Consider the following 22694-nt stretch of genomic DNA (forward strand, 5'->3'; position numbering starts at 1 on the left):
GGTGCCTGGACTCTCAGCCCAAGCGCTGGAAGCTGGGGGGAGGGTTCTTCCTGGTGGCAGATGGGTCCCTTTGAGTCTGGACACAGGCCCAGGGATGGGGCAACTCTGGCACTGGAGGGAACATTCACCCTGTCAGCCTTGGGTGTGAGACATCATTTTCCCCCAGGCTGGGGCGTGCTTCTACCAGGGCTTTTACCCCTCCAGCACATAGCACATGCCCCACACACGCACGCCCCATAGGCTACACACCTGCCACACATGAGACACAAGGACTTTCACACCTGTTTAATGTTGCTCACTGGGGCACTGAGTTGCACCCGAGGCCCTGCAGCCACTGCCCAGCCAAGGCTTGGGGGCTGAAGGAGCTCATCCGTCCACTTCCAGCCCAGCATCCTGGAGCGCTGGCACCAGGAGGCTCATTCTGGCGCAGGCTGGACATCTCGCTCGATGGGGTAAACCATGAAGATGACATTGTCCCAGGGAGGCAGCGCGGGGTGGTCAGGCCAGACTGTCTCAAAACCCAGGTAGCCAAATGCTCGCAGTAGGTCACCTGCATAACATGAGAGTGGAGGCCACAGGCAATTAAACAGATGGACTACTGGACTGAGCCCCTGACTGTCCCAGAGAGACCCTCAGCTGTCTGATCAACAGGATAGGAAGCGAGGTAACTAGTACATGTCTTGGTATAAGGGGCTGCATCTACATGCTCATTAATGTGCCAAGTACTAAATGTGCAGTAGTGCTAGTGCACAGCTTTTTAGTGACACTAACTCTGCAGCAGCCTATTACTACTGCATAGTAGCATATTGGGATGGTTTTTGCCCTGAATGCTACTGCACAGTACAATTAGGCTACTGTGCAGTTAGTGTCTCATGTAGATGCGCCCAGGATATGTGCTGTCTGCTGAATAGTAGTGGGTGGAAACTCCTGTCTGGAGCAGTTTTTCAACAACCTGCTGGTTCCCTGATCTAAGGGTCCGGGATAGCACCAGGGACAGACCCCAACTCAATCCCAAACAGCTTCCCCCACTTAAATACTGGAGCAGGGGCTTGTGCCCCTGTAGCCGCTCAGAGCTGCAGATCCTGGAGGGATGCCTGAATGTGAAGGTTGGATCCATCGGCAGCTGTTTCCTCCCCTCCAGCAGCCAGCCAGGAACTGAGACCTGCTGCGTTCTACCGTGGGAGTGTCTGCTTCACAGGGATGGTATAAAGCAGACCAGCTGGATGGGGCTGCTCCCCTGAGAGCTTGTGGGGCTGGGGTGAAAACAGCCCTGGGCATGGACTGGACTCAGAAGCATGGCTCATGGACAGAGCCTTGCTGTCGCCAATCCCTCCCACCAGTGCTGGGGGCCACTTACCACGGTCACTGCGGGCGCTTTGGAAGTTCACAAAGACCAAGTCCACATCTGTCTTCTCCTCCACGTAATCCAGCGTTGCAGTCAGACTGTGGGGGGGTGGGGAACCCATCAAATTCAGTGTAGACCCTTGGGAGAAAGCCCCTGCCTGGGATTCGCAAAGGTGGCTGGAGGGGGCTCAGGTCACTGCTGCTATTGGCATCCGGTGGGCATCTGGCTCCAGCGGAAAGGCTGGGCTCTGAGCATGGGTCAAATTTGCTGTGGTTGGTTGGGCCTCACCCTGCAGCAGGGTCTCAAAAGAAGGCATGGGGCAGACAGCTGTAGACCAGCACTCCACAGGCAGGGAGTAAGGGGTGCTGGGAGCTCCCAGGGGCCAGACAGCTCTCATCCACACTGAGCTCAAGGGTGCAGGGTGTTTGCTGGCTCATCGGGTGCTTGCTTGCTGCAAGGAAGCAGCAGTTCCAGTGATCTCAGACACCTGAGAATCACGGAGGAGTCGGTCTGAGGGGCGCTTGGGAGCTCCCATCTCATCCAGCCCCCAAGATCGTCCCTGCCTAAATCAGCCCAGCCACGTCTGTCCAACCTGCTCTTGAAAACCCCCAGAACTGGAGACTTCCTGTGTCTCCGCAGGGGGCTGCTTTAGAGCTGAATGACCCTCCCCCGAGCTAGACAGTCCTCCCCAACATCCACCCAACACCTCCCATCTTTCAAGCTAAGATGGCACGTCTTGTTCTAAGGGCTGCTTTCTCCCAAGCAAAGCTCTGCACAAGGATGCCTGACATCCCTCCCTCCATGTTTGGCCAGCCGCAGCCCTCACCTCTGGCGACTGTTTTGATCCAGGGCCCTGCGGGGAACGTCGAGGAAGAGCTTGCGCCGGCTGCGCACGCTATGCCAGTGAGCAGAGCACTGTGGGCTGAGCGCGATGTGGAAGTCCAGCTGGGCCGGGAGATCAGGGAGCAGAAGGGCTTTGCCCAGCACGGTCAAGTTCCCGGCCTGCAGCAAAGACCCTGTTACCATGGACCCACGACCCTGGGGCAGGTGAGCACCCAGCCTCTGTGCCCAAAGCCCGCCGGCTGCCCGCTCTGGTGCTCTTCTCAACAGCTCTCGCCTGACCCCCTACCTCCTTACCCTGTACAGCTCCCTCAGACCCGGCTGGTCTCCTGGGTCGGCCCCTCTCCCGTCTGGCCGGCTGTCTGCAGACTCAGGAGCACTGAAGGCAGTAGCGAGGCCTGAGAGTCAGGCTCTCCCGCTCAGTCATGGTGATTCTTAGAAGATGATGGAGGGGAAAGAGAGAGAACAGCAGCTTTGAGCCCAGGGCTGAGACCCCAGCTTTGGCTGGGGATGCCAAGGTCTCATCTAGCTCCTCGCAGCAAGAATCCAGTCTAATTCCCCAGGGCCTGCTCCCCGCACTTATGCCAAATGGGTGCCTTGCTATGCACAGAGCCCTCCCCACATCCCTGTCCCCCAACCCTGGCTATGAGCCTTCTGGAGGGGAGACTGAATGGCTGCTGTGATTTGGGGAACATGAGCTTCTAACCACTGGCCAGGGTCGACCCCTGCTTGGCTGGACTGTTAGGAAACTTTTCAGAGCAGCTGTGGAATCAGGGCATGAGTTTAGTGTGTGGAGCATAGAAAATGAGGGTGGGAAGGGACCTCAGGAGGTCACATCCAGTCCAACCCCCTGCTCAAAACAGGATCAGCCCCAGCTAGATCATCCCAGCCAAGGCTTTGTCCAGCCGGGGTTTAAACACCTCCAAGGATGGAGACTCCAGCACCACTCTGGGTAACACATTCCAGTGCTTCACCACCCTCCTGGTGAGAAAGTCCTGTTTATCCTCTCTCTACCTCGGGCACTTGGCTGGCACCATGGGTCAGTTCCCCAGCGCAGCCCAGCCCAGCCCAGCCCAGCCCAGCCTCCCTGGGTCCCCCTTCCTGCCTCAGTTTCCCATCTCTCCCAGGCCCCATGTCATGCAGCTCTCACCGATGGTCACAGATTCCAATTAAGTCCTCAAAATGAATGAAAACCCAGATCTACCTTGATATAAAAAGGTGATGGGGGCAGGGAGGGATTTCAGATCCCCCTGTCAAGCTCTGCAAATAGACATTCAAAATGGACCTGCGCTTCTTGGATAGGCAGCTTGCAACCCCTCGTGGGGCCCTGACCCCCAGGAGATTCAGAGATTCAGACACCCCGAGTGGGCGTGAAATCACGTGTTGCCACTGAACGCTCAATCTGTGCTGTAGGGGCACCTACAAGTCCCAGGCGTAACCCTGTTCCCTGTGGTGCCAAGCATTGCACAGACACAGAAGGGGGCATCTCCTACCCCAAAGAGCTTTGACTGCAAATGCAATCTGACATTATAAAATAGCCCCAGGTGCTGAATTGTTTCAATGAACAATTAAGTCACCAGACTGCGATGCCCCCACGTCTGGTAATGGGCCCTGGCATTCTTAACCAAATAACCCCATTTATTTGGGGCTCTTTCCAGCCCAGAAAGTCTAAATGCCCCCGAAAGAAAAAGAAAAAGTAATAACCTCTTCTGAAAAGGCAGCATCTTCCACCTGTAGACGAAGCGGTAGCGGTAGCAATAGTAGTAGTAGGCGAGGGGGCAGCAGAGGAGGTGGGAGAAGTTCCGTTTCCTCCCTTTCTTGGTGTAAGAAAGGGAAAACAGATAGGCGGACTCCCTGAGCAGCGGCGTGACTTCAGGCAATGCCTCCCAGCGGCAAAGTGAGCCCTGAGCCCCTGGGCCCAGCTGAAGCAGCCATGGGGCATTGTGACACGGCCATTGTGACATCCGCCACGTTCTGGGGTGACACAGGCACAAGTGTAGGCATCAGTGTGCTCTGCCCAGTGATGGTGCCTCTCCCTCCTACCCCACCCCAGTGAAGCTGTGCTCTGCCATGGCAACGTGGGTGCACGTGTAGGATCACAGAGGGGGCAGGATAATGGGGGCATCTGAAGACAGGAGGGAGGGCACATGGGGACCTCAACTCAAGTTGCCATTGTGCGGCCTTCCTTCTAACAGGCTGATCAGTGGGGGACGGAGCGTCTCTAGCTTTCACTGTGTGCCTGGCAGGATGGAAAGGGGCCTGCCATGCCCGCTGTGCTAACTCCAGCCCCCTGCGTTCACAGGCGACAGCTAACCCAAGCACCGGTGAACCTAGCGTTTTGAAAAGGGGGCTGCAGATGGTATGGTGCATCCTCCCGTATAACACAGCACAGACTTTTCTCCGGGTAAAAAGAAACTAGAAGCTTCACTCATAAGTGAGGGGCCTGGAGCTAGATTATCCCACTCTAGATGAAAGCAAAAAGGAAAACAAAACACCCTTTCTTGAAAGGTGCATTCATTTGCCGGATGATATATTACGTACAGAAAACACAGCAGACTAGGCACTGGGACAGGCTGGGGGCTGGCTGCCTGGGCAGCAGCTCTGCAGAAAAGGACCTGGGGTGACAGTGGACAATAATCTGAATATGAGCCAGCAGCGTGCCTGTGTTGCCGAGAAGGCTACCGGCATCCCGGGCTGCATCAAATCAGAGAAATGAGGGTGGGAAGGGACCTCAGGAGGTGACATCTAGTCCAACCCCCTGTTCAGAGCAGGGCCAGCCCCAACTACATCATCCTGCCAAGGCTTTGTCTAATTGGGTCTTAAAAACCTTCAAGGATGGAGACTCCAGCACCTCTCTGGGCAGCCTGTCCCAGTGCTTCACTGCCCTCCTCATGGGAGTTTTTCCTAATATCCAACCTCAGCTTCCCTTGCTGCAACCTGGGCTCATTGCTCCTTGTCTGCCATCTGCCCCCACCGAGACCAGCCCAGCTCCCTCCTCTTTGCAACCCCCTGCAGGGAGCTAAACGCTGCTGCCAAACCCCCTCGGTCGTCTCTTCTCCAGACTCAATCAGCCCAGTTCCCCCAGCCGCCTCTCACCAGTCCTGCCCCCAGCCCCACGCCCGTCCTTGTCGCCCTCGCCAACGTGTCCTCGTCCTTCCTGCAGCGGGGGCCCAAAACGGGCCGCAGGCCTCCAGATGTGGCCTCCCCGGCGCCGAACGGAGGGGAACAATCGCTGCCCTCGCGCCACGGCGGGTGGGTGCCCTTTGCAGGAGCGTTGTGGGTGGATCGCGGGCAGCGATTCATCCCTCTGTTCGGCACCACATCTGTGGTCCTGCGTCCCGTTTTGGGCCCCCGCTACAGAAAGGATGCGGACACATGGGAGAGGGACCAGTGGAGGCGACGACAAGGGCCGTGGGGCTGAGGGGCAGGACTGGCGAGGGGCAGCGGGCTGGCTGGGTCTGCAGAAGAGGAGAGGAGGGGGTTTGACAGCGGCCTTCAGCTCCCCGCTGGGGGTGGCCAAGAGGAGGAGCGGGCGGCCCCGCAGGGGCAGACAAGGAGCAACGGGTTCCGGCCGCAGCGAGGCAGGATACTGGGAGCACGTGCCAACCCCTCCCGTTCCCGCCTCGGGGGTGCCCCCAGAAAGGCCTGCTGTGGGCGGGGCGGATCAGGCGCGCCGCGGGCAGCCCCGAGCTGGGCCCTTTGTTGCCCTCCGTCGCGCGCGCCGGGTCCTTCCGCCGCTCGGCGGCGCATGCGCACTGACCGCCATGTTGCGGCGGGCGCTGGAGTGGGGTGGGGGGCTGCTCCAGCGGGGCCTGGCGTCGCCCGCCTGCGTCCCCAGCCGGGTGGGTTGTGATCCTCCTGGGGGTGGTGCCCCTCTCTTGGGCGGGGGGTCAAGGGTCCTTCCCCTCCGGGAGGTGGTGCCTCCTGAGGTCTCCCTTGGCAGGGTGGGGGTGGCAGGCCGCCCGCCCCCCGCTGACCCCTGTGTCTCGCCCCCAGGGCACGGTGGTGGTGGAGCGGTGGTGGCAGGTCCCGCTGAGCAAGGTGGGGCAGAAGCCGCGCCTGCACCCCCGCCGCCACCGCGTGTACCGCCTGGTGGAGGACACCAAGCACCAGCCCAAGGGCGAGCTGGAGCTCATCCTCACCCAGTCTGTGAAAAGTAGGTGCCTGTGGGGAAGGGCAGGGGCGGCTTCCCCGCGCCCCAGAGCCGGGGCTCGGGGTTGGCGGGTTCTGCCCTGTTTGACCCCAGTTGCTTGCAAGTCTGGTGGCATCTAACGGGGAGAAGGGGCATGGTCTCTTGTGGGCTTCGTCCCCTGCTCTGACCCGGTTCCTCGAGCAGCGAGCCGGGGGAGAAGGCATTGTTGGGCTGCTTTCCCCATGCACGCAACCTTCTCCAGGATCGAACCTGGGGAACCATTGGTTAGATGGTGGCAGGTAAAGCTTCCTCCAGCAACTGCAGCCACGGTCAGGGCTGGAGTCCACGGTCGCTGTCCCACTTTGGAGCCTCTTGGTTTTATGTTTCAAGTGACCGCCGGTGGTCCTGGCGGAGCTGCTGGCATTGGGAGTCCCCCTCTGCTGTAACACGTGATCCCATGTGTGCACGTGGACATTTGTGCCTGTTCTCGGTAGAAAAAGTGGGGTTGTGAAGCAGGTGACTTTCTGCGCTCGTGGAGGTCATCTCTTGTGCCGTTGTGAACGTGCTAATCTCTTTCCCTCTCCTGTGTGGGACCTACTTTGGGGCTGTGTCAGGAGTGAGGGGTGCTCTTTTGAGTCTCTGATGATCTAGGTTGGCCGTTGGCGTCACTTTTCCCCCTGGATGTCTTGCAGATTTGGGAAACCGAGGGGACATTGTCTCCGTAAGGAAATCCCTGGGCCGGAACAAACTGCTTCCGGAGGGCCTCGCTGTTTACGCGTCACCGGAGAACAAGAAGATGTTTGAGAAGGAAATTAAAGTGAGTTGGAGCTTGGGCAGCGGTTCGGGGGAGCAAGGTACCTTTCCAGGGTACGCGGCTTGTCCTAGCGTGCCTGGCAGGCGGGTTCCTCAGCTACTGAGACCCGCCCTCAAATTAGCCACTGTCTGGAGGCTTCCCACAGTTCTTGTGTGATCTCAGGGAGCAGAAAATTCAGTCAGCGCAGATGTAGTTGGGGATCTTCTGGAAGTGCTGGACATTTTTAAATCTGCAGGTCCAGATGCCCTCCACCCAAGGGTGTTGAGGGAGCTGGCAGGGGTCATCGCAGAGCCCTTGGCCCAGCTGTATGAGCATTCATGGTCATCTGGCTAGGTGCCGGGGGATTGGAAACTGGCTAATGTGGTCCCAATTTTCAAGAAAGGGAGGAGAGAGGACCCAGTTAACTGTGGGCCTGTAAGCCTCACCTCGGTGCTTGGGAAGATCTTGGAGAGAATCATCAAGAAACACATCTGTGGGGGGCCTGCAGGGGAGATCATGCTCAGGGGCAGCCAGCATGGTTTCACCAAAGGCAGGTCCTGCCTGACCAACCTGATTGCTTTTTATGACCAGGTGACTAAATCCTTGGATGATGGTGTCGCCGTGGATGTAGTCTTTCTAGACTTTAAGAAGTCTTTTGACACTGTCTCTCACCCTATCCTCATCAATAAATTAAGCAACTGTGGCCTTGATACCTGCACAGTTGGATGGGTAAAAAATTGGCTGATGGTGTACACACAGAGAGTAGTGGACAGGTTGTACTCAACCTGGCGAGATGTGAGCAGTGGGGTACCCCAGGGCTCAGTCCTCGGGCCCGCACTGTTTGACATCTTCATCAGCGACTTGGACGAGGGGTTGGAAAGCACGCTGTCCAAGTTTGCTGATGACACTAAGATGTGGGGCGAGGTGGACACACTCGAAGGGAGAGAGAGGCTGCAAACAGATTTAGACAGACTACAAAAGTGGGCAGATGAGAATAGGATGGGGTTCAACGTAGACAAATGCAGGGTGCTGCACCTTGGGAGAAGGAATCCACAGCACACATACAGGCTGGGGAGTTCCCTTCTTGAAAGCACAGAGGCGGAAAGGGATCTTGGAGTCATTATTGACTCCAAGATGAACATGAGCTGCCAATGTCAGACTGCGGCCAGCAAGGCCAGCCATACCTTGTCATGCATCCAAAGGTGCATCTCAGGCCGGTCCAGAGAGGTGATCCTCCCCCTCTATGCGACTTTGGTCAGGCCGCAGTTGGAGTACTGCATCCAGTGCTGGGCGCCGCACTTCAAAAGGGATGTGGCCAGCCTGGAGAGGGTTCAGAGGAGAGCCACCCACTTGGTGAGATGGCAGCAGGACAGGCCCTACGAGGAGAGACTGAAGGACCTGAACCTGTTCAGCCTCAGCAAGAGGAGGCTGAGGGGGGACCTGGTGACTGCCTACAAGCTCATCAGGGGAGATCAACAGCAAATAGGCAGAGCCCTTTTCTCCCCAGCACCACCTGGGGTGACGAGGAACAATGGTAATACACTGATGGAGAGCAGGTTTAGTTTGGAGATCAGAAGGCAATATTTTACGGTTAGGGTGGCCAAAATCTGGAACCAACTTCCCAGGGAAGTGGTCCTCACCCCTACCTTGGGCAAATTCAAGAGGAGGTTGGACGATCACCTGTCTGGGGTCTTGTGAACCCAGCATTCATTCCTGCCTGTGGCAGGGGGTCAGGCTAGATGAACTGTTCAGGTCCCTCCTGACCCTAGCTACTATGAAACTATGAAAATCAGGACCTCAGAAAGTTTTAGTGTCTTCAACCAGACTCTTGGGGAGTGCAGCCTCAGGCTGAAACTGCTGCTTTGGGCTGTTCATAGTCATGTAACAAAAAGGTTGTAAAGGGACTGGGTTAATTTGATCTTTGTTAACAGCAGGTATTTTCCCTCTTGTGTCTGTCCTCTTGGGGTGTGAGCTGCCAGTTGTTTGATACTTCAGAACCCTGCTGGGCAGTTTATAGTGTTCCAAACATAGATGGAAACACCCAGGATGGAGCATTAGACTAAAATCAGCAGTTTATTTTACAGGAGACCTCGTTACATTGTGTCTCAATCTAAATAGCCTTTGCAGGTGGCCAGAGAAACCATTATGAACTCAGGAAATGTTAATCTTCCTGCTAAAGCTTGGCAGAAAAAGGTGGGGGAGAAAGTGGGGACTTTATGCCAGTCACTGCATTGGCTATTGAATGAAGTGAGAATCCATGAGATCAGATCTGCCCTGGCCTAGCAAAAAGACCCTTTCCCAGCCCCCTGGATGCAGATGAGTCACTCATGGGCACTCGAGGGGCCCGAGACTGGAAGTTGTGCAGAGACAAAGCAGACACGTTGTTCAGCTCTGAGATTATTCACCATTTTTCTCTGCCTGTTTTACTGCTTGTAGCTGTGCCAGGAAGGGAAGTTGGTGAGGCTGCAAACCCAGACTGGGAAAAAGGTAAGTAGCTTGGCTGTGGGGAGGGGAACGGGGACACTGGGGAGGTGCGTGTGATTCCAGTAGCCTGTGAGGGCACTGGAGACCATCAGCCAGGGAAATTGCAGCTCTCAGCCTGGCATTGGAAGCTCTGCCTGATTAGGAAGCCCCTTTAGTTTTGTTCCTCCAGATGGAGACTAGAAGCCCATGAGAGCAAAGTCCCTGCATTATGGTTTCTCTGTGCTTTACACCAAGCTGTGGGGCTCAGCAGTCAGTGACCTTGTCCTGGGTAGAGTGAGGACGAGAGGGTCCTGGGTTCTGTGTCCTGCTGTTGGTGTTTCACCTTTCTCAAGAGACCTTGAGCAGTGCCCAGGATGGGGCTGTCTCCCTCGGCTTCTGTCTTCATCTCAGTAGCAGCCATCTCTGAACCTGATCGGGTTCCCCTGGAGCAGCTATACCCAGGTGGGCTTCACTGGGAGGTCTTACTAGTTGCTTTGGCTTCTGTAATAGCAAGAGGTGCCAGCAGCTCAGGAGTGGGTATGACTGGCCGCATTTCCCATGCTGTCTCACCAGTGTGTCTACCCCAGTCGGCAGGACTCCTGGCTTGGAGTGGGTAGCTGAGGCTCTGCTGTTTGCCTTTCAGTTTTTATGGTAGAGGTTTGTCATGTGGATGCCCTGCTGCCCCCCTGCCCCTGCATTGTGCCTGACTTGTGTTCCTTGCCTTCCCTCAGACCCTGAGCTTCTTGAAGAAGTGCCACCTGGAAGTGGGCATGAAGAACAATGTGGAATGGGTGCTCACCCCTGAGATTGTCGCCCGTCATTTCTTCAAGAACGTGGGTGCCCAGCTGGGCTTTGAGGCGGGGGGTGGAGTAGGAAGGGGACTGGTTCTTCTGTGGGACACAATGAGTTTCCCTCCAGCAGCCTGGCTTGCACTTGGGGAACAGAGGCTTTGGGGTTCATCACAAGGGCTTAGGGGAGATCTGATGGGGGTGGGGTAAGGGATGAAGTCTTGTCCTCTCTGGCTGTTCGTTGCTGGGGGCTTGACTGTCTCCCATCGTGTCTCACTACCAGCCAGCAGGGGCTTTTTGATGCATGTTCTCTCCCTGCAGGCTGGTGTGATAACTCCATAACTAGGGGCATGGGCTTCATAACTAGGGGCACATAGAATGGATTTTCTTCCCAGCCTTCTCTCTTTCTCCTTTGTCCTGCCCTGCTAGCAATCATATCACTTGAGACCCCCACTCCCAGGCGGGTCTGGTGACCCCTTCGCCCTCGTCCCCGGTCCCCTGACACTTCCTCTTGTAGGGGCCAACCCTGGACCACCCCATGATACTTCCTTCAAGGTGTTGAGTACCCACAGGCTGCTGTGGCAGAGGGGCACCCTGAGAGTTAACCAGCACTGGTTCCCCCACAGCTGAGTGTCTTTGTGCCACCACATGCAGTGAAGCTGCCCGATGAGCCCATCACAACATGGGGCGAGTACTGGTGTGAAGTGACGGTGAGTGCAGCTTCCTTTCTGTCCTCTCCATTCCCTCCCCCTGCAATCCTGTAGCAGGCCCAGGGGGTTGGAGCTGAGGAGAGGGCAGGCCTGTTCTCAGCTCTGAAGGAGTCTGCTTCCTGCCTGCTCTGGGATGCAACAACTCTGGAGCAGGGGTGCCTGACCTCCAGCTGGCAGCACTGTGTCATTAGGCCCACAAGGCTCCCCCTGGGTCCAGAACTTTGGTATTGGGAGGATTGGTGCCACCACTGCCTTGCTGCCAAGTCTCCAGACCCATGGAGAGCCCCAGGCCCTGCATGCTGCATCTGGTGCCCCATCCTAGCTTGTAGGACTGGGCAGGTGGGGGTGGCCCAGGGCCCAGTCTGGGGGTGAAAGGGGCAGTGCCAAACCTCTAGGACCCAATCTGAACGGGAGGGGGTGGGAGAGGGTGGTGTTAGGGCCCCCAGGACCCAATCCCAGCATGCAGGGGGCAGTGCCAGGCTCTCAGGGCCCAATCCTAGTACACAGGGTGGGGAGGGGGTGGTGCCAGGACTTGGGGCCTGATCCAGCCTGCAGACAAACCTCACACTACTCATCTGAGCCAAGGGGCCAAGAGGTTGAGCACTGCTGCTCTGGAGCATCTGGCTGAGACTGAGCTATGCTAACGCCCAGGTGTAGTGCCCCTGGGCAACCACCCTGCTCCAGGCAGGGAGCTTTGGGCAGGCTAATTAGCACTGCCTGCAGGCAGCTAGCTCATCCTGAGCTAATTATCCTGCCTTCAGTGTTGTGCAGTGGTGGCCACCCTGCTTCTGATTGGGGCAGGAGGAAAGTGATGTGGCCTGCAATCCCCGTGAGACAGCCAAAATTAGCAGGTGATGCTCCCACACAGCAGGGTGTCCTAAAAGACTCCAGAGTGCTTCTGGATGCCCTCAGCAATGCACCCACTTCTGGGTTGGTGCCCACCATGAAGCAGACATCACCATGTGCACCAAGGGCAGTAGGGAGGGAAACATTAGCTAAGCAGACAGGCCCAGCCCTGATCTCATGACAACTGCCAGCAAGTTCACCCCTGATTTTTAAATCTGTGCCCACCCCCCCTGCCTGGAACACAGCCTCCCCTCCAAGGAGGGGTGAAGAGCTGAGCTACACCCATCCAATCCCTCTCAGAGGGAGCAGGTTGGGGACACATGACAGGACGTCAGCGACCCACTAGCCCTGTCTCCATTCAGCTTTGGTCCCTCCCCAGCCCCTCATGAGGAGCATGAAACTCCAATAGTGCCATCCCCTTGCTGATGGGCTAATTTGCATAGATGCCTGCTTCATTGGCCAGCCTGATTTCCTATTGATACGGGCCAGGGCTGCCTCTCTGGCTCTAAACTACAGGCCCAGAAAATGCCTTGTCTCTAAAGGGGCTCTAGAGGTGCTGGGTTGGTGCTGTCCTGTCCTAAGGATGCCAGGTGTTAGCCAGAGGCCAGGGGCAGTAGAACTAGACTGGCTTCCAATCTCTTGGGGATCTGCCCCTTTCGTCATGCCCTCTAACGCATCCCTCTGTCTCCGGCATGTCCTGCAGGTGAATAAGCTGGATACCGTCCGCGTCCCCATGTCCGTTGTGCTGTTCATGAGACCAAAGACCAAGCGCTACAAGCACTGGCTGGCCAAGCAGGCTGCCCAGACAGAAACCAGCTCGGAGCCTGACTCCTAGGTCCCAGCACACTCCCTGTTGGCACTGGACAGTCGGGGACCCTCCACCCCCATCCATGCTGCAACCCCATGAAGCCTGGGCTCTCCTGCCACACATGGAGGCATCTGATGGCTGGGTCAGGGGAGGTAGGTTCCCTCCAGCTCCATGGACTGTCTGGGCAAATCGTCGCCTTTGCAGCTCCTACCTGTGTCCAGCCCACACGTTTTCACAGAATACTGGGGTGCTCCCATTGACAAATAAAAGGCTCTGCCTCTTGTCAACGACTTGGCCAAGCCTCTGAACACATTGAGAGGGCTCCTGATGCCTGCCAGAAGGGATAGGCCTGCCTGTGAGCCAGACGGAGGGGAGTGGGAAGGCATTTGGTAGGGGAAAAATGGCCAGGCCTCCTTCATCCAGGCCTCTTGGGCTTTGGAGCTGGATCCTCTGTAGCCCAGGGGCTCTGGCAACTGCTGTGAGGCTGGCGTGGGGAGTGGAAGGTGTGTATGTGTGTATATGTACATACATACATATGCACATGCACCAGCACGTGTGAGACAAATACAAACTATATCCTCCCCTGTTGTTGGCCCAAGTGCTGCCCTTGGTCCATCTATAGTTAGGTCATAGGAACACAGCGATGCCCCAAGGTGATCCAGATCAAGAGTGCAGAAGTCTGCCCAGCAGGTCAGCATTCTCATCCCTCTTCCACAGATGGGGAAACTGAGGCACAAGGGGTCTGGGCTGAGCCTATCAGGGTCACACAGCTGGGCACAGGGCTCTGACATGCCAGGCCAGTGTGCTTTACTGGCCCTGGGCAGAGAAGAAAGAGGCTGTTGCTGGAGGGGACACTAAGCCTGGGGTCATGCCATGTTCTGGCCTCTGGTGGCTGCTGAGACCTCCAGCAGGTGGTGGCAGAAACCCACGTGTCCCCAGAGCCTCCTTCCCTTCCAGAGCCCTGGGCAGACAGGCTGGCAGAGACTGGCACAGAGACAGACTCTGATTGTCTAAGCGAAGGGGAGCAAGACCAAGGCAGAAAGGGGACATGACCAATGTCCTGTAGCACATCAGTTGCAGAGGTGGGCCCAGGCTTGATGACACATTAGCAAAGACCATAGTGAGTGGAGGCAGGAGGGGGCTTAGTGAGGAACCAACTGGTTGCTTTCTGTATCTCTCCTGGCCCCTGAGCCAGCCTGGCTGATGCTCCAGCTTCAGGGTCTCTGCTTTTCCCTGACACAGAAACGGGTTGGGCAGAAAGCCTGGTTTAATGATTACCTGAAGGAGCATCCAAAACGCACAGCAAGGAGGCAGCACTTGGAAGGCAGGCCTGGCATGTACCTGCCTGCCTCCAGATGACACTGTAGAGCTGAGTTAGGAGCTGTATTGCAACAACTTAAATGCATGCCAGAAACCACAGAGAGGGAAGCCAGGAACCATGTGAGGAAGGAAATGCTCCTGGGTGTCTATCGCACTCTGGGCCTCTCTGTTGCATTGACTTTTTCCATGAGTTGCTTCTGGATCTTCATCGGCAGCTCAGGGTCGGTGAAATGTTCTGAAAAGGCAGAGCAAGGCAGGAACCAGTGACCAATGGTGGCAAGAAAAGGTTTGTCTAAAGTGTGGATTTTTTTGCTGGGTGCCCAGACACTGCAGTGAGGGGCACAACAGATGGAGGGACAGACAGTGGGCAGCTGGGGAAGCACAGATAAGACCCTATTTTCTCAAATACAACCTGCACCTTTTTTCCTTCCCAGAAAACTGGCTGATAATTAGGGGTACACATTATAAGTGAAAATATATATTAATTGCATTTTCTACTGTGTATCCTCTGCTTAGAGATGGTGAAAGTAAGCCTGCATGAGCTCCACAGCAAGCACTTTTGGGCCCCCATTCTGCCTTTCAAACAAGGTGCGCATCTTATTTGTGTTGTACACACAAATACAGTAGATGCATTCACCATCCAATGCCATACTTCTCTGTGACAGGTGGGTATATCCACACCTTGAACCCTGTGCCCAGTTCTGGTCCCAACACCTCCAAAAGGATCTAGTAGAGCTAGAGAAGGGCAGCAATGATGATTCATGGCATGGAGAGATTACAGAGACCAGGCCATATATGTGTGTGTGTGGCAGGATAAGGGTTTCCAAAATACTAAATGGCATAGAGAAAGTCAGTAGGGGTTTAGTATCCACTGTCTCACCACACAAGAAGTAAGGGTCATAGATTCAAACCGGTAAGTTTAAAACTAGAGGAAGTTCTTTTTCACCCAGCGTAGAATTAAAGTGTGGGACTTGTTGCCACCAGATGTGGAAGAAGCTGAGAGTTCAACCAGATTCATAAGGAAACGACACGTTTTTGGAAGAGAAAAGGGGCATCAGCAGCTATTGAACACGGGAGTGAGGGGCACAGCCTTTGAATCAAAACTGCCCAGACCCTAAGTGCCAGAGGCTGCAGGGGAGAGAAGAACAGAGGAAAAGCCCTGCTCAGACCCAGGTCACTCTCCCTTCCAGCCTCTGCACTCTGCCATGCAAAATTAAGAGAATGTCCTTCCATTTGAGTCTTTGGAAGCTGGGAAACCGTAGTGCTAGAGTATGCTCCAGTGCTGCCCTGTCACCTTAACTCTGCCCCTAGAGCTGGTAGGAGCCTGTGCACTATGCTGTCAGTGTGCCACAGCCCAGCCAAATGGGCAGACATGAAGGGGGAAGGAAGGTACCATTTTGGCCCTGAGAGCCATGCTGATTGCAAAGGAAACCTCAGGGATAGGGACTGGAATTAGCTCTATGGAGCCTGTGGCATAGGCAGAGAACCACGGCCTAGGATTTCCCCTTGAACCTTGTTAACCCTTTCAACACTCTCCTGGCGACCAGAGCAGATGCCTTCAGAGGGTGGCATTAGGGAGATGCTGCCAGGTCCTCTCCGTGCCTGCCAGGATGCCATGATCCAGCCTCAGGAGCTGGGCAGACACAGCCGGGCCCTTGGAACACTTGTGCTTCCTGTTGCAGCTGCCATCTCAGATTTGCACATCTGGGCAGGGCTTGGAAGAGCTCCGGCCTCTTCTACCCCCCTCCAATTTGGACCTGGTTCCCTTTGGGTGTGCACCCATGTCCTCCAGGCCGAATCAGCTCACAGCAACCTCTGCGTCTGCCCCACCCTACCAAGGTGCTGTCCTGCCATCTGCCATCGCCTCCGGCTCTTCCTGCCTGACTGGTCAGTGCAAGCATCTCACCTGCCGCAAACTCCGGGATGTTCTCTGGTCTTCTCAGCAGCACTTCTCTGGGGAAACAGAACAAAGGTGGGACACGGGTTTAGGACTGAGTCTGACCGATGGCTCCTGTCTCGCTTCTGGTGTCAGCTCCGGGTAGACTTGTGGGGCCCGAGCTGGTAAATGCCCCTTCTTTACTGGTAACTGGTAAGCCAGTCAGTGAGCAAGGACACTGTTATTTTGGTCCCTCGAGGGCTGGAAGCCCAACTGCAAGGTGGTCAGCAGATAAAAGTCTGCCTGTCCGGGAGGCCGGGGCCTGGCTGGATGGGAGGCTAGCTAATGAGGCTGGAGCTGCAAAAAGGGTTGAGCTCTAGGAGGGATGGGGGAGCGCTGGGGAGAGGCACCGAGCTGAAACAGCCCCTCTCCTCAGGTCTGAAAAGGACATTGGAGTGGGGTGTACTCTGTGCTGGGAGTTAGAAACATCTGCTAAGTCCAGGGCGATTAAAAGCAACCACAAGGACCCCAGTCATCCTTGGACAGTGTTGGGAGGGGGTTGAAAGTCTGTAGGCAAGGGGACAGGGTTTCTCTGGTTGGCCTGGGTGGGGGAAACTGAGGCAGGTTCTGACATGGGGGAGGGCAGTGGGTTTCTTGGTGGGGCCACATTGGCATCTTCAGGCTGCCCTGCGCGGCCGCGGCCGGTACCTCACGAATCCTGAGAGCAGCAGCTCCACTTCCCGGTGATCTCTCAAGTACCTCTCGTTGGCAATGCGTGTGCTGATCTGGGGAGGGAAGCCACAGGGCAGGCATTACCCGGGGGGTCGGGGACAGCGGCTGGGTACGCGCCGAGCCTCTGTGCTAGCGCTCGCTCCTTGTCGTACCTGCTGGGAGTTACAGAGCTAATTATGGGTACGGGGAAACTGAGGCACCGAGAGGTTATCACTCTTTTGCAGCGATTCTCCATCTCATGGGACTCCCGGCCCCCTCGGTAAATCCCAGCTTTCCTTCCACTCGTTTCTGGGCTACAGATAAATCCTGGAGCAATTCTGCCGTCTAGCAGAAACCTTCAGCCCGGAAACTTTTGTCTGCCTCCGTTTTGTTACAGACTGTAATAGAGCGATAGCCTCGTGCCTCGGTTTCCCCAGGCCCATCATTGGTCCTATCACCCCGATCTAACCCCAAATAGGCAGGATCATCCCTTGCAGCCCGGCTTTTCTCTGGTTTCTATGTTTTCTGTGATGAATTCAGCCCCCCTCTCCATCCCGCTCTGCTGGCCCAGGCTCTTGCATGTTGGGTGGGGGGTTTCACCGCTGTTATTGCAGACGGGAGGGCCCCCTCGAGCTCCTGCCTGGGGGAGCTGCATGAGCAAGGATCACCTGGGTGGGAGTATCCTCCCACCCTCCCCATCCCGGTGCTGGTGTTTGGAGGTCAGGCCGCAGGCGGCAACGAGGTCAAGGCTGGGGGCGAACGCGCTCGTTCCCCTGAGCAAATTGGTGCCACGCACGGGGGTGTCAGCCCGTGGGGGGCTCCGCGTGCTGCCCCGCTCGGGGGCAAAGACGAGGCAGGAATTGCCCCCCTGGCCAGAGCCCCAAGTCCTTGCAAGGGGGTGACGGGCCAGCCGGGGGGGGCTGCGTCCCAGGCAGGGTTTCCTCCTCTGCGTCGCAGGGATGCAGCTCAGAGCATCCGGGTCTGGACCAGGGGATGCTCGAGCCCCCTTTCCCCTGCGTGGCAAGGAGGGGAGACCCTTCCCCTCCCCGCTGCCCATGGCAGGAGCGTGTCCCCGCCATGCACGCGACACGCACCTTGAGCTCCAGCAGCCGCGCCTGCTGCTCGGGGCTCAGCGCCCCCAGGTCTGGCCCCTCCAGGCCCGAGCCCACATCAGCCATTTTGTCGGCACGGGCAGGCTCGGGGTTGCCATGGGGACGGCTGCCGGTGGCTTCGGCGTGTTCTGCAACCTGAGCCGGCCTCCTGCCCTGGCACGCGCGTGTGCATGCGTGTGCCAGGCTCAGGCCCCCTCCCTGGGGCTGCCCCGTCTCTGTCGTCCCCCAGCAGCTGGGGGATTTGTCTCCTCTTCGGTTCAGCCCCCACTAAACTGAGCATGGGACCCCCCAAAACCCACGCTGGGGGCCTGCGCCTCCCCTTGACATTGGCCCAGCCCTGCCCTGGGGGCTTTAGGCTCCAGCCTGCTCTCTTTTGGGGGCTGCCGGGAGTACGGAGGTAGCCCCCGGCCCCTGGGATCCTGCGGGCACACGGGCATCACGGCTGCTTGCTTTGTTTTAAAAAGTAAAGCAAGTTTCCAGCCTCCCCCAGGGAAGGCTGCTGCGGCGCCAAGGCAAGCCGGGCCTTGGGGGAGAGCTCGTCCCACAGCTCCCCCAGTTCGACACGCGGCCCGTAAAAGGTACCCCACACGGGCCTCGCCTTTCGGGCATCTGCCGGCCCGTCCCAGCTGCAGCAACCCTCCTGCCAGCACTCGGGCACCCCGTGAAGCTGCAGTATTCAAGCTGGGTGGTCGATGCTCAATTTTAATCTTTTTTCATGATTATCTCTGGGTGCTGTAGATGCACCAGGCCAAACTGAGGCTTTTGACGGGGTCTCTGAAGGAAAAAAGTTGTCTTTTTTTAAAAAGAAAGAAAAATTGGACAAACACCTGGCTGGGGGCGTCTGACCCCAGCGCTTGTTCCTGCCCAGGGCAGGGGTCGGGCTCGATGATCTCATAGGTCCCTTCCGACCCAAACAGCTCTTGTTTTTAGCTAAAACTAGTCAGGACGTGAGCTCACATTTGCAGTTTTTCAAGCCTGAATAAACGATTCCCCTCCAAATTAAAGCCCCCCTCCCTCCGCCCTGCTCTCAGTACATCAGTAATCATCCGTATGTGCAAGACCATCACATCAGAGCGCCAGAACTGCCATGGACTGGGTCAAACCCAGTCTCTCCTGGCTGGGTTACACAGCGGCAGTGAGCAGATGTTGAAAGGGAAAGCGACCTGGGTCTGAGCAGGGTTTTCCCCTGTTCCTCTCCCTTGCAGCCTCCAGCATTAAGGTCTAGGAAGCTGAGACCGAAGCCGTGCCCCTCACTCCCCTGCTCCATAGTGACCGATGCCCCTTTCCTCCAAGAACCTCTCCAGCCCCTTTTGGGATCTGGCTATGCTCTCGACTTCCCCCGCATCTGGTGGCAATGAGTCCTGCACTTTAATTCCACGCTAGGTGAAGAAGAACGGCGCGGTGTTCATTTTAAACTTATAACCTACTATTTTCGTTGTGTGACCCACGGTTCTTGTCTGGTGAGAGACCGTCAATACTAAATCCCTGCTGAGTTTCTCTTTGCCATTTAGTATATTTTGTAAACCCTTCTCTTCTCCCCCCTCAAGCGTCTCTTTGCTAAACTGACCCGGCCTGGCCTCCGCAGTCTCTCCTCCTAGGGAAGCCCCTCGGTGGCACTCATCATCCTTGTGGCCTTTCTCTGGACCCCCTCTAGCTCTTCTGTATCCTTTTGGAGGTGCAGGGATCAGAGCTGGGCACAAGATTAAGGTGTGATGCCCCATGGGTTTGTAAAGGGACACGATGATGCTTTCTCTCTGGTTCGCGATTCCCTTCTTACTGAACCCTAACATGCGGTTTGCCTTTTCGATGGCTGCTGAGCCGATGTTTTTAGTGAACCACCCACAGAGACTCCCAGATCTCCTTCCTGTGCGGTAACAGCTAATATAAAACTCATCACAGTATAGGTATAGCGGGCCCACTCACAACGCCCATCCAGCTAGCACGGTCACAGCTACTGTTCCTATAGCCAGTGGCATTCAAGAGCTGTGGGATCCTGCCCAGGACAGTTTAGTCAGGGATAATCCTGCCTTGAGCTGGTGCCTGGACTAGGTGGCCTCATGTGATCCTTTCAAGCCTTGCTTTCCTATGATCCTAAGGCAATATGATTTTAGGGGGAGAGAGGGGCTGACTTGGCTTTTGACCTCTTTAGTCTGCCAGGACTAGACAAAGCTTTGTCCTAGGCTAGACCAAGCCTTGGCTGGGATGATGGAGTTGGGACTGGTCCTGCTTTGAGCAGGGGAATGGACTAGACGTGACCTCCTGAAGTCCCTTCCCACCCTCATTTCCTACGATTCTATGACTGTGTGTCTATTATTATTATATTATTATTATTATTATTATTATTACAATATATAGAGGTTTCTAGCAGTGTTTAAAGGCAAATAGCTCCAGCTGTAGGAATAGATGGATTGCATCTGGTTTTGTCGTGCCCCCGCTTCGCCTGTGGCAGGTTAGAGTGGCGGTGTGTGGGTTCATGGGTGAGGGTTAAGACTGACTGGGGGGTGATAGGCATGGCAGTGGGTATGAGGGGTATGATGTAGTTTTCTAGTCCAGGCTTAGCTTATGGGAGTGCACTACAGTTTCTTATCCCTCATTGAGGGCTACACTTTCTTTCAGGTCAGGAGAAAAGGTGGTGGTGTCACCTTATATGTCAGAAGTGCACACACTCGTTCCCTGGTTCAGGAGGAAGAAGACAGCAGAGCAGAGTGCACCTGAGTGAAGGTGAAGGATGCAGCACCAATATAATGGTGGGGATTTATTATAGGCCGCCAAGTCAGGAATGGGTGAGGCACACTTTAGGGAGGTGACAAATCTATCCAAAAGCTATGGGGTGGTACTGATGGAAAACTTCAGTCTTCTGGCTGGAAGAACCATGCAGCCAGTTCCTACCTTGTGCAGAGAACGACTTTCTGCTCCAAAAGGTTGAAGATGCACTAGAGCATCGTCTCTCTTGGATAGCTGCAATTTCTGGGTTGTCTCTCTGTGATTGTTGGCTGCCCCTCACAAAAGGGCGGGATATACATCTAAATAATAATAATAGAAATTGAGTGTTGGGAATCAGGGGTCCTGTGCAGAGCTGGTGACCCCTGGAAGTCCGGGGTGTAACTAAGGGGGCACCATCCCCAGACCTTGACTTAGCAGGGTGGCAAATTAGCAGCTGCCATTGGTACAGCTGCCCAAGGCACCAAACTGCCCAAGTCTGTAATCATAGGACTGTAGGCAAGTAGGACTGGAAGGGGCCTCATGAGGTCACGTGTAGTCCAGCCCCATGCTCAAGGCAAGAACATCCCTGTCTGAACCATCCCAGCCAAGTATCTGTCCAACTTGCTTTTGAACATTTCTAAGATTGGAGAGTCCACAACTTCTTCGGGCAGCCTGGTCCAAGCCTTGGCCACCCTTGTTGCCAAAAAGTTCCTCCTCATCTCCAGCCTCAGTTTCCACTGCTGCAGCTCAAGGCCATTGCTCCTGGTCTTACCCCCTGCTGCTACAGAGAAAAGGCCATCTCCATCTTCTCCTCAGGGATTTGAAGCCTGGTATCAACCCCCTTCAGTCTTCTCTTCTCCAGACTCAGGCGCCCTAGTTCTTTCAGCCTTTCCTTGTCAGTCCTGCTTCCTGGGCCTTCTTTATCGCTCTGTGCTGGACTCTTTCTCAACTGATCACATCCTTCTTGAAGTGTGGGGCACAGGGTCCAGACATGGCTTCACCAGGGCTGAATACAGTAGAAGAACCCCTTCCCTTGATGTGCAAGTAACTCCTGTTAATGCAACTCCGGAGGCTGTTGGCTTTTCTTTGCAACAAGAGCACGCTTCTGTTGGCTCCTGTTCAGCTCATGGGCTAGCGGTGAGAGTTGAAGTATTTCATGTTGGATGGCTCTTATCTTCTTTGTGATCCCTGGTTTATGCCTGGAGGTGACACTTGCTCAGCAGCAGGGAAGGTAGAAAGCCCCTCATTCATGAAGACAGGGATACTCCTGGTAGTATCAATTCCCAGAGCACTGAGGAAAACTCCTAACTATCTCGAGATTCCTGATTAAATCTGCTTGACAAACTGGGAGGCCATTTGATCTCCATGCAGACAGCAGGTGGAGTGAAAACTAAGCGTGAATCAAAGACAGCTAAGCTGGGTTTATCTCTCCAGGAAGGATTTTACCTAATTTGGCTTTCCTCAATCTCATTATCTCTCCAGAAGGGAGTGTGGGATGTGGAGGGACACCTTTGCTTCTGTTGTCTACCAAATTGAAGGTAACCAATACAGGCCCAGCTGTGGGTGAGCTCTTAATCTAGAGCTGAACTTGCTCCTGGAAATGCTTAGAGACCTGTTCTGCTCCATCTCGACCTTCCAGGGGATGCTTTCATGACGGAGACTCAGTGTGAGGTTCCCTGTTTTGTCTTTGTCAAGCCCCGACGCAAAGGATGTGCATGGGATAAGGGGTGTGTTTCAGGAAGGGGGAGGATCTAGTGTTGCCAGTTCTTGCACTGTGATCCACAATATCATATTTCCTTGCATACATCATGTATGAGGGTTTTTCTGCCCCCGAAAACCCAGCTGCTGGAAATGAATGTGTGTGTTATACATGAGAAAATATGGTAACCGTGGTTTGTGCCACTTCCTGGGAGAAAGCAAAAGTAAAGTCTGCACCTAACCCACAGCAAGCAGTGGGCAGGCTCGGCTTCTGGGCTTCTGCTATTCAGTTACTTACTACAAGAAAACATGTCTTTGTCTTTGTTCAGCCTTGCAAAAACCAGGTAGGTATCTCATTCCAGGGTGCATCGTACATGAAAAAATATGGTATTCAGTTTTAAGCCGCATGTCCTGGAGTCATGTGATTTTTTTTTTTTTTTAAATAAAGCCATCATCTTTCATTTAAATAGGACTTTGGCAAGGAAAAGCTCAGGAAGCAGAAGAAAAAGAAGCCAAATATACAGTGAAGGTCTCACAAGGTTTTGAGCA

At 55.5% G+C, this 22694-nt stretch overlaps 3 protein-coding genes across 3 annotated transcripts; 1 reads left to right on the forward strand and 2 right to left on the reverse strand.

Annotated features, from left to right (window-relative positions):
• Positions 1 to 276: 276 nt before the first annotated feature.
• OAZ3 (ornithine decarboxylase antizyme 3) lies at positions 277 to 4223 on the reverse strand. Its single transcript, NM_001290560.1, is given in 5 exon segments — positions 277 to 550; positions 1358 to 1443; positions 2172 to 2347; positions 2483 to 2619; positions 3890 to 4223. Coding segments are annotated over 5 exon segments (792 nt in total). The 5' UTR covers positions 4150 to 4223; the 3' UTR covers positions 277 to 416.
• Positions 4224 to 5929: 1706 nt separating this feature from the next.
• MRPL9 (mitochondrial ribosomal protein L9) lies at positions 5930 to 13015 on the forward strand. The gene is made up of 7 exons (XM_006274633.4): positions 5930 to 6027; positions 6182 to 6341; positions 7010 to 7134; positions 9547 to 9597; positions 10305 to 10406; positions 10988 to 11071; positions 12621 to 13015. Exons 1-7 carry the CDS (start codon positions 5950 to 5952, stop codon positions 12750 to 12752), a joined length of 732 nt encoding a protein of 243 aa, XP_006274695.1. The 5' UTR covers positions 5930 to 5949; the 3' UTR covers positions 12753 to 13015.
• A 959-nt stretch (positions 13016 to 13974) lies between these two features.
• Positions 13975 to 17846, reverse strand: RIIAD1 (regulatory subunit of type II PKA R-subunit domain containing 1). The gene is made up of 4 exons (XM_014597774.3): positions 17727 to 17846; positions 16630 to 16706; positions 15952 to 15998; positions 13975 to 14280 (listed from the first exon to the last, which is right to left on the reverse strand). The coding sequence occupies exons 1-4, from the start codon at positions 17808 to 17810 to the stop codon at positions 14192 to 14194; spliced, it is 297 nt and encodes a 98-aa protein (XP_014453260.1). The 5' UTR covers positions 17811 to 17846; the 3' UTR covers positions 13975 to 14191.
• Positions 17847 to 22694: the final 4848 nt, after the last annotated feature.

The sequence above is a fragment of the Alligator mississippiensis genome, chromosome 15 (assembly GCF_030867095.1).
Source record: "Alligator mississippiensis isolate rAllMis1 chromosome 15, rAllMis1, whole genome shotgun sequence".
NCBI classification, from domain to species: domain Eukaryota; kingdom Metazoa; phylum Chordata; order Crocodylia; family Alligatoridae; genus Alligator; species Alligator mississippiensis.

Coding starts and splice junctions, on each gene's coding strand:
- RIIAD1 (XM_014597774.3), bottom strand. CDS start 17,810: ATGGCTGATGTGGGCTCGGGCCTGGAGGGGCCAGACCTGGGGGCGCTG. Junction 16,707..17,726: donor CGCGGCTGCTGGAGCTCAAG/GTGCGTGTCGCG, acceptor TTCCCTCCCCAG/ATCAGCACACGCATTGCCAA. Junction 15,999..16,629: donor CTGCTCTCAGGATTCGTGAG/GTACCGGCCGCG, acceptor CTGTTTCCCCAG/AGAAGTGCTGCTGAGAAGAC.
- MRPL9 (XM_006274633.4), top strand. CDS start 5,950: ATGTTGCGGCGGGCGCTGGAGTGGGGTGGGGGGCTGCTCCAGCGGGGC. Junction 6,342..7,009: donor CCTCACCCAGTCTGTGAAAA/GTAGGTGCCTGT, acceptor GATGTCTTGCAG/ATTTGGGAAACCGAGGGGAC. Junction 7,135..9,546: donor TGTTTGAGAAGGAAATTAAA/GTGAGTTGGAGC, acceptor TACTGCTTGTAG/CTGTGCCAGGAAGGGAAGTT.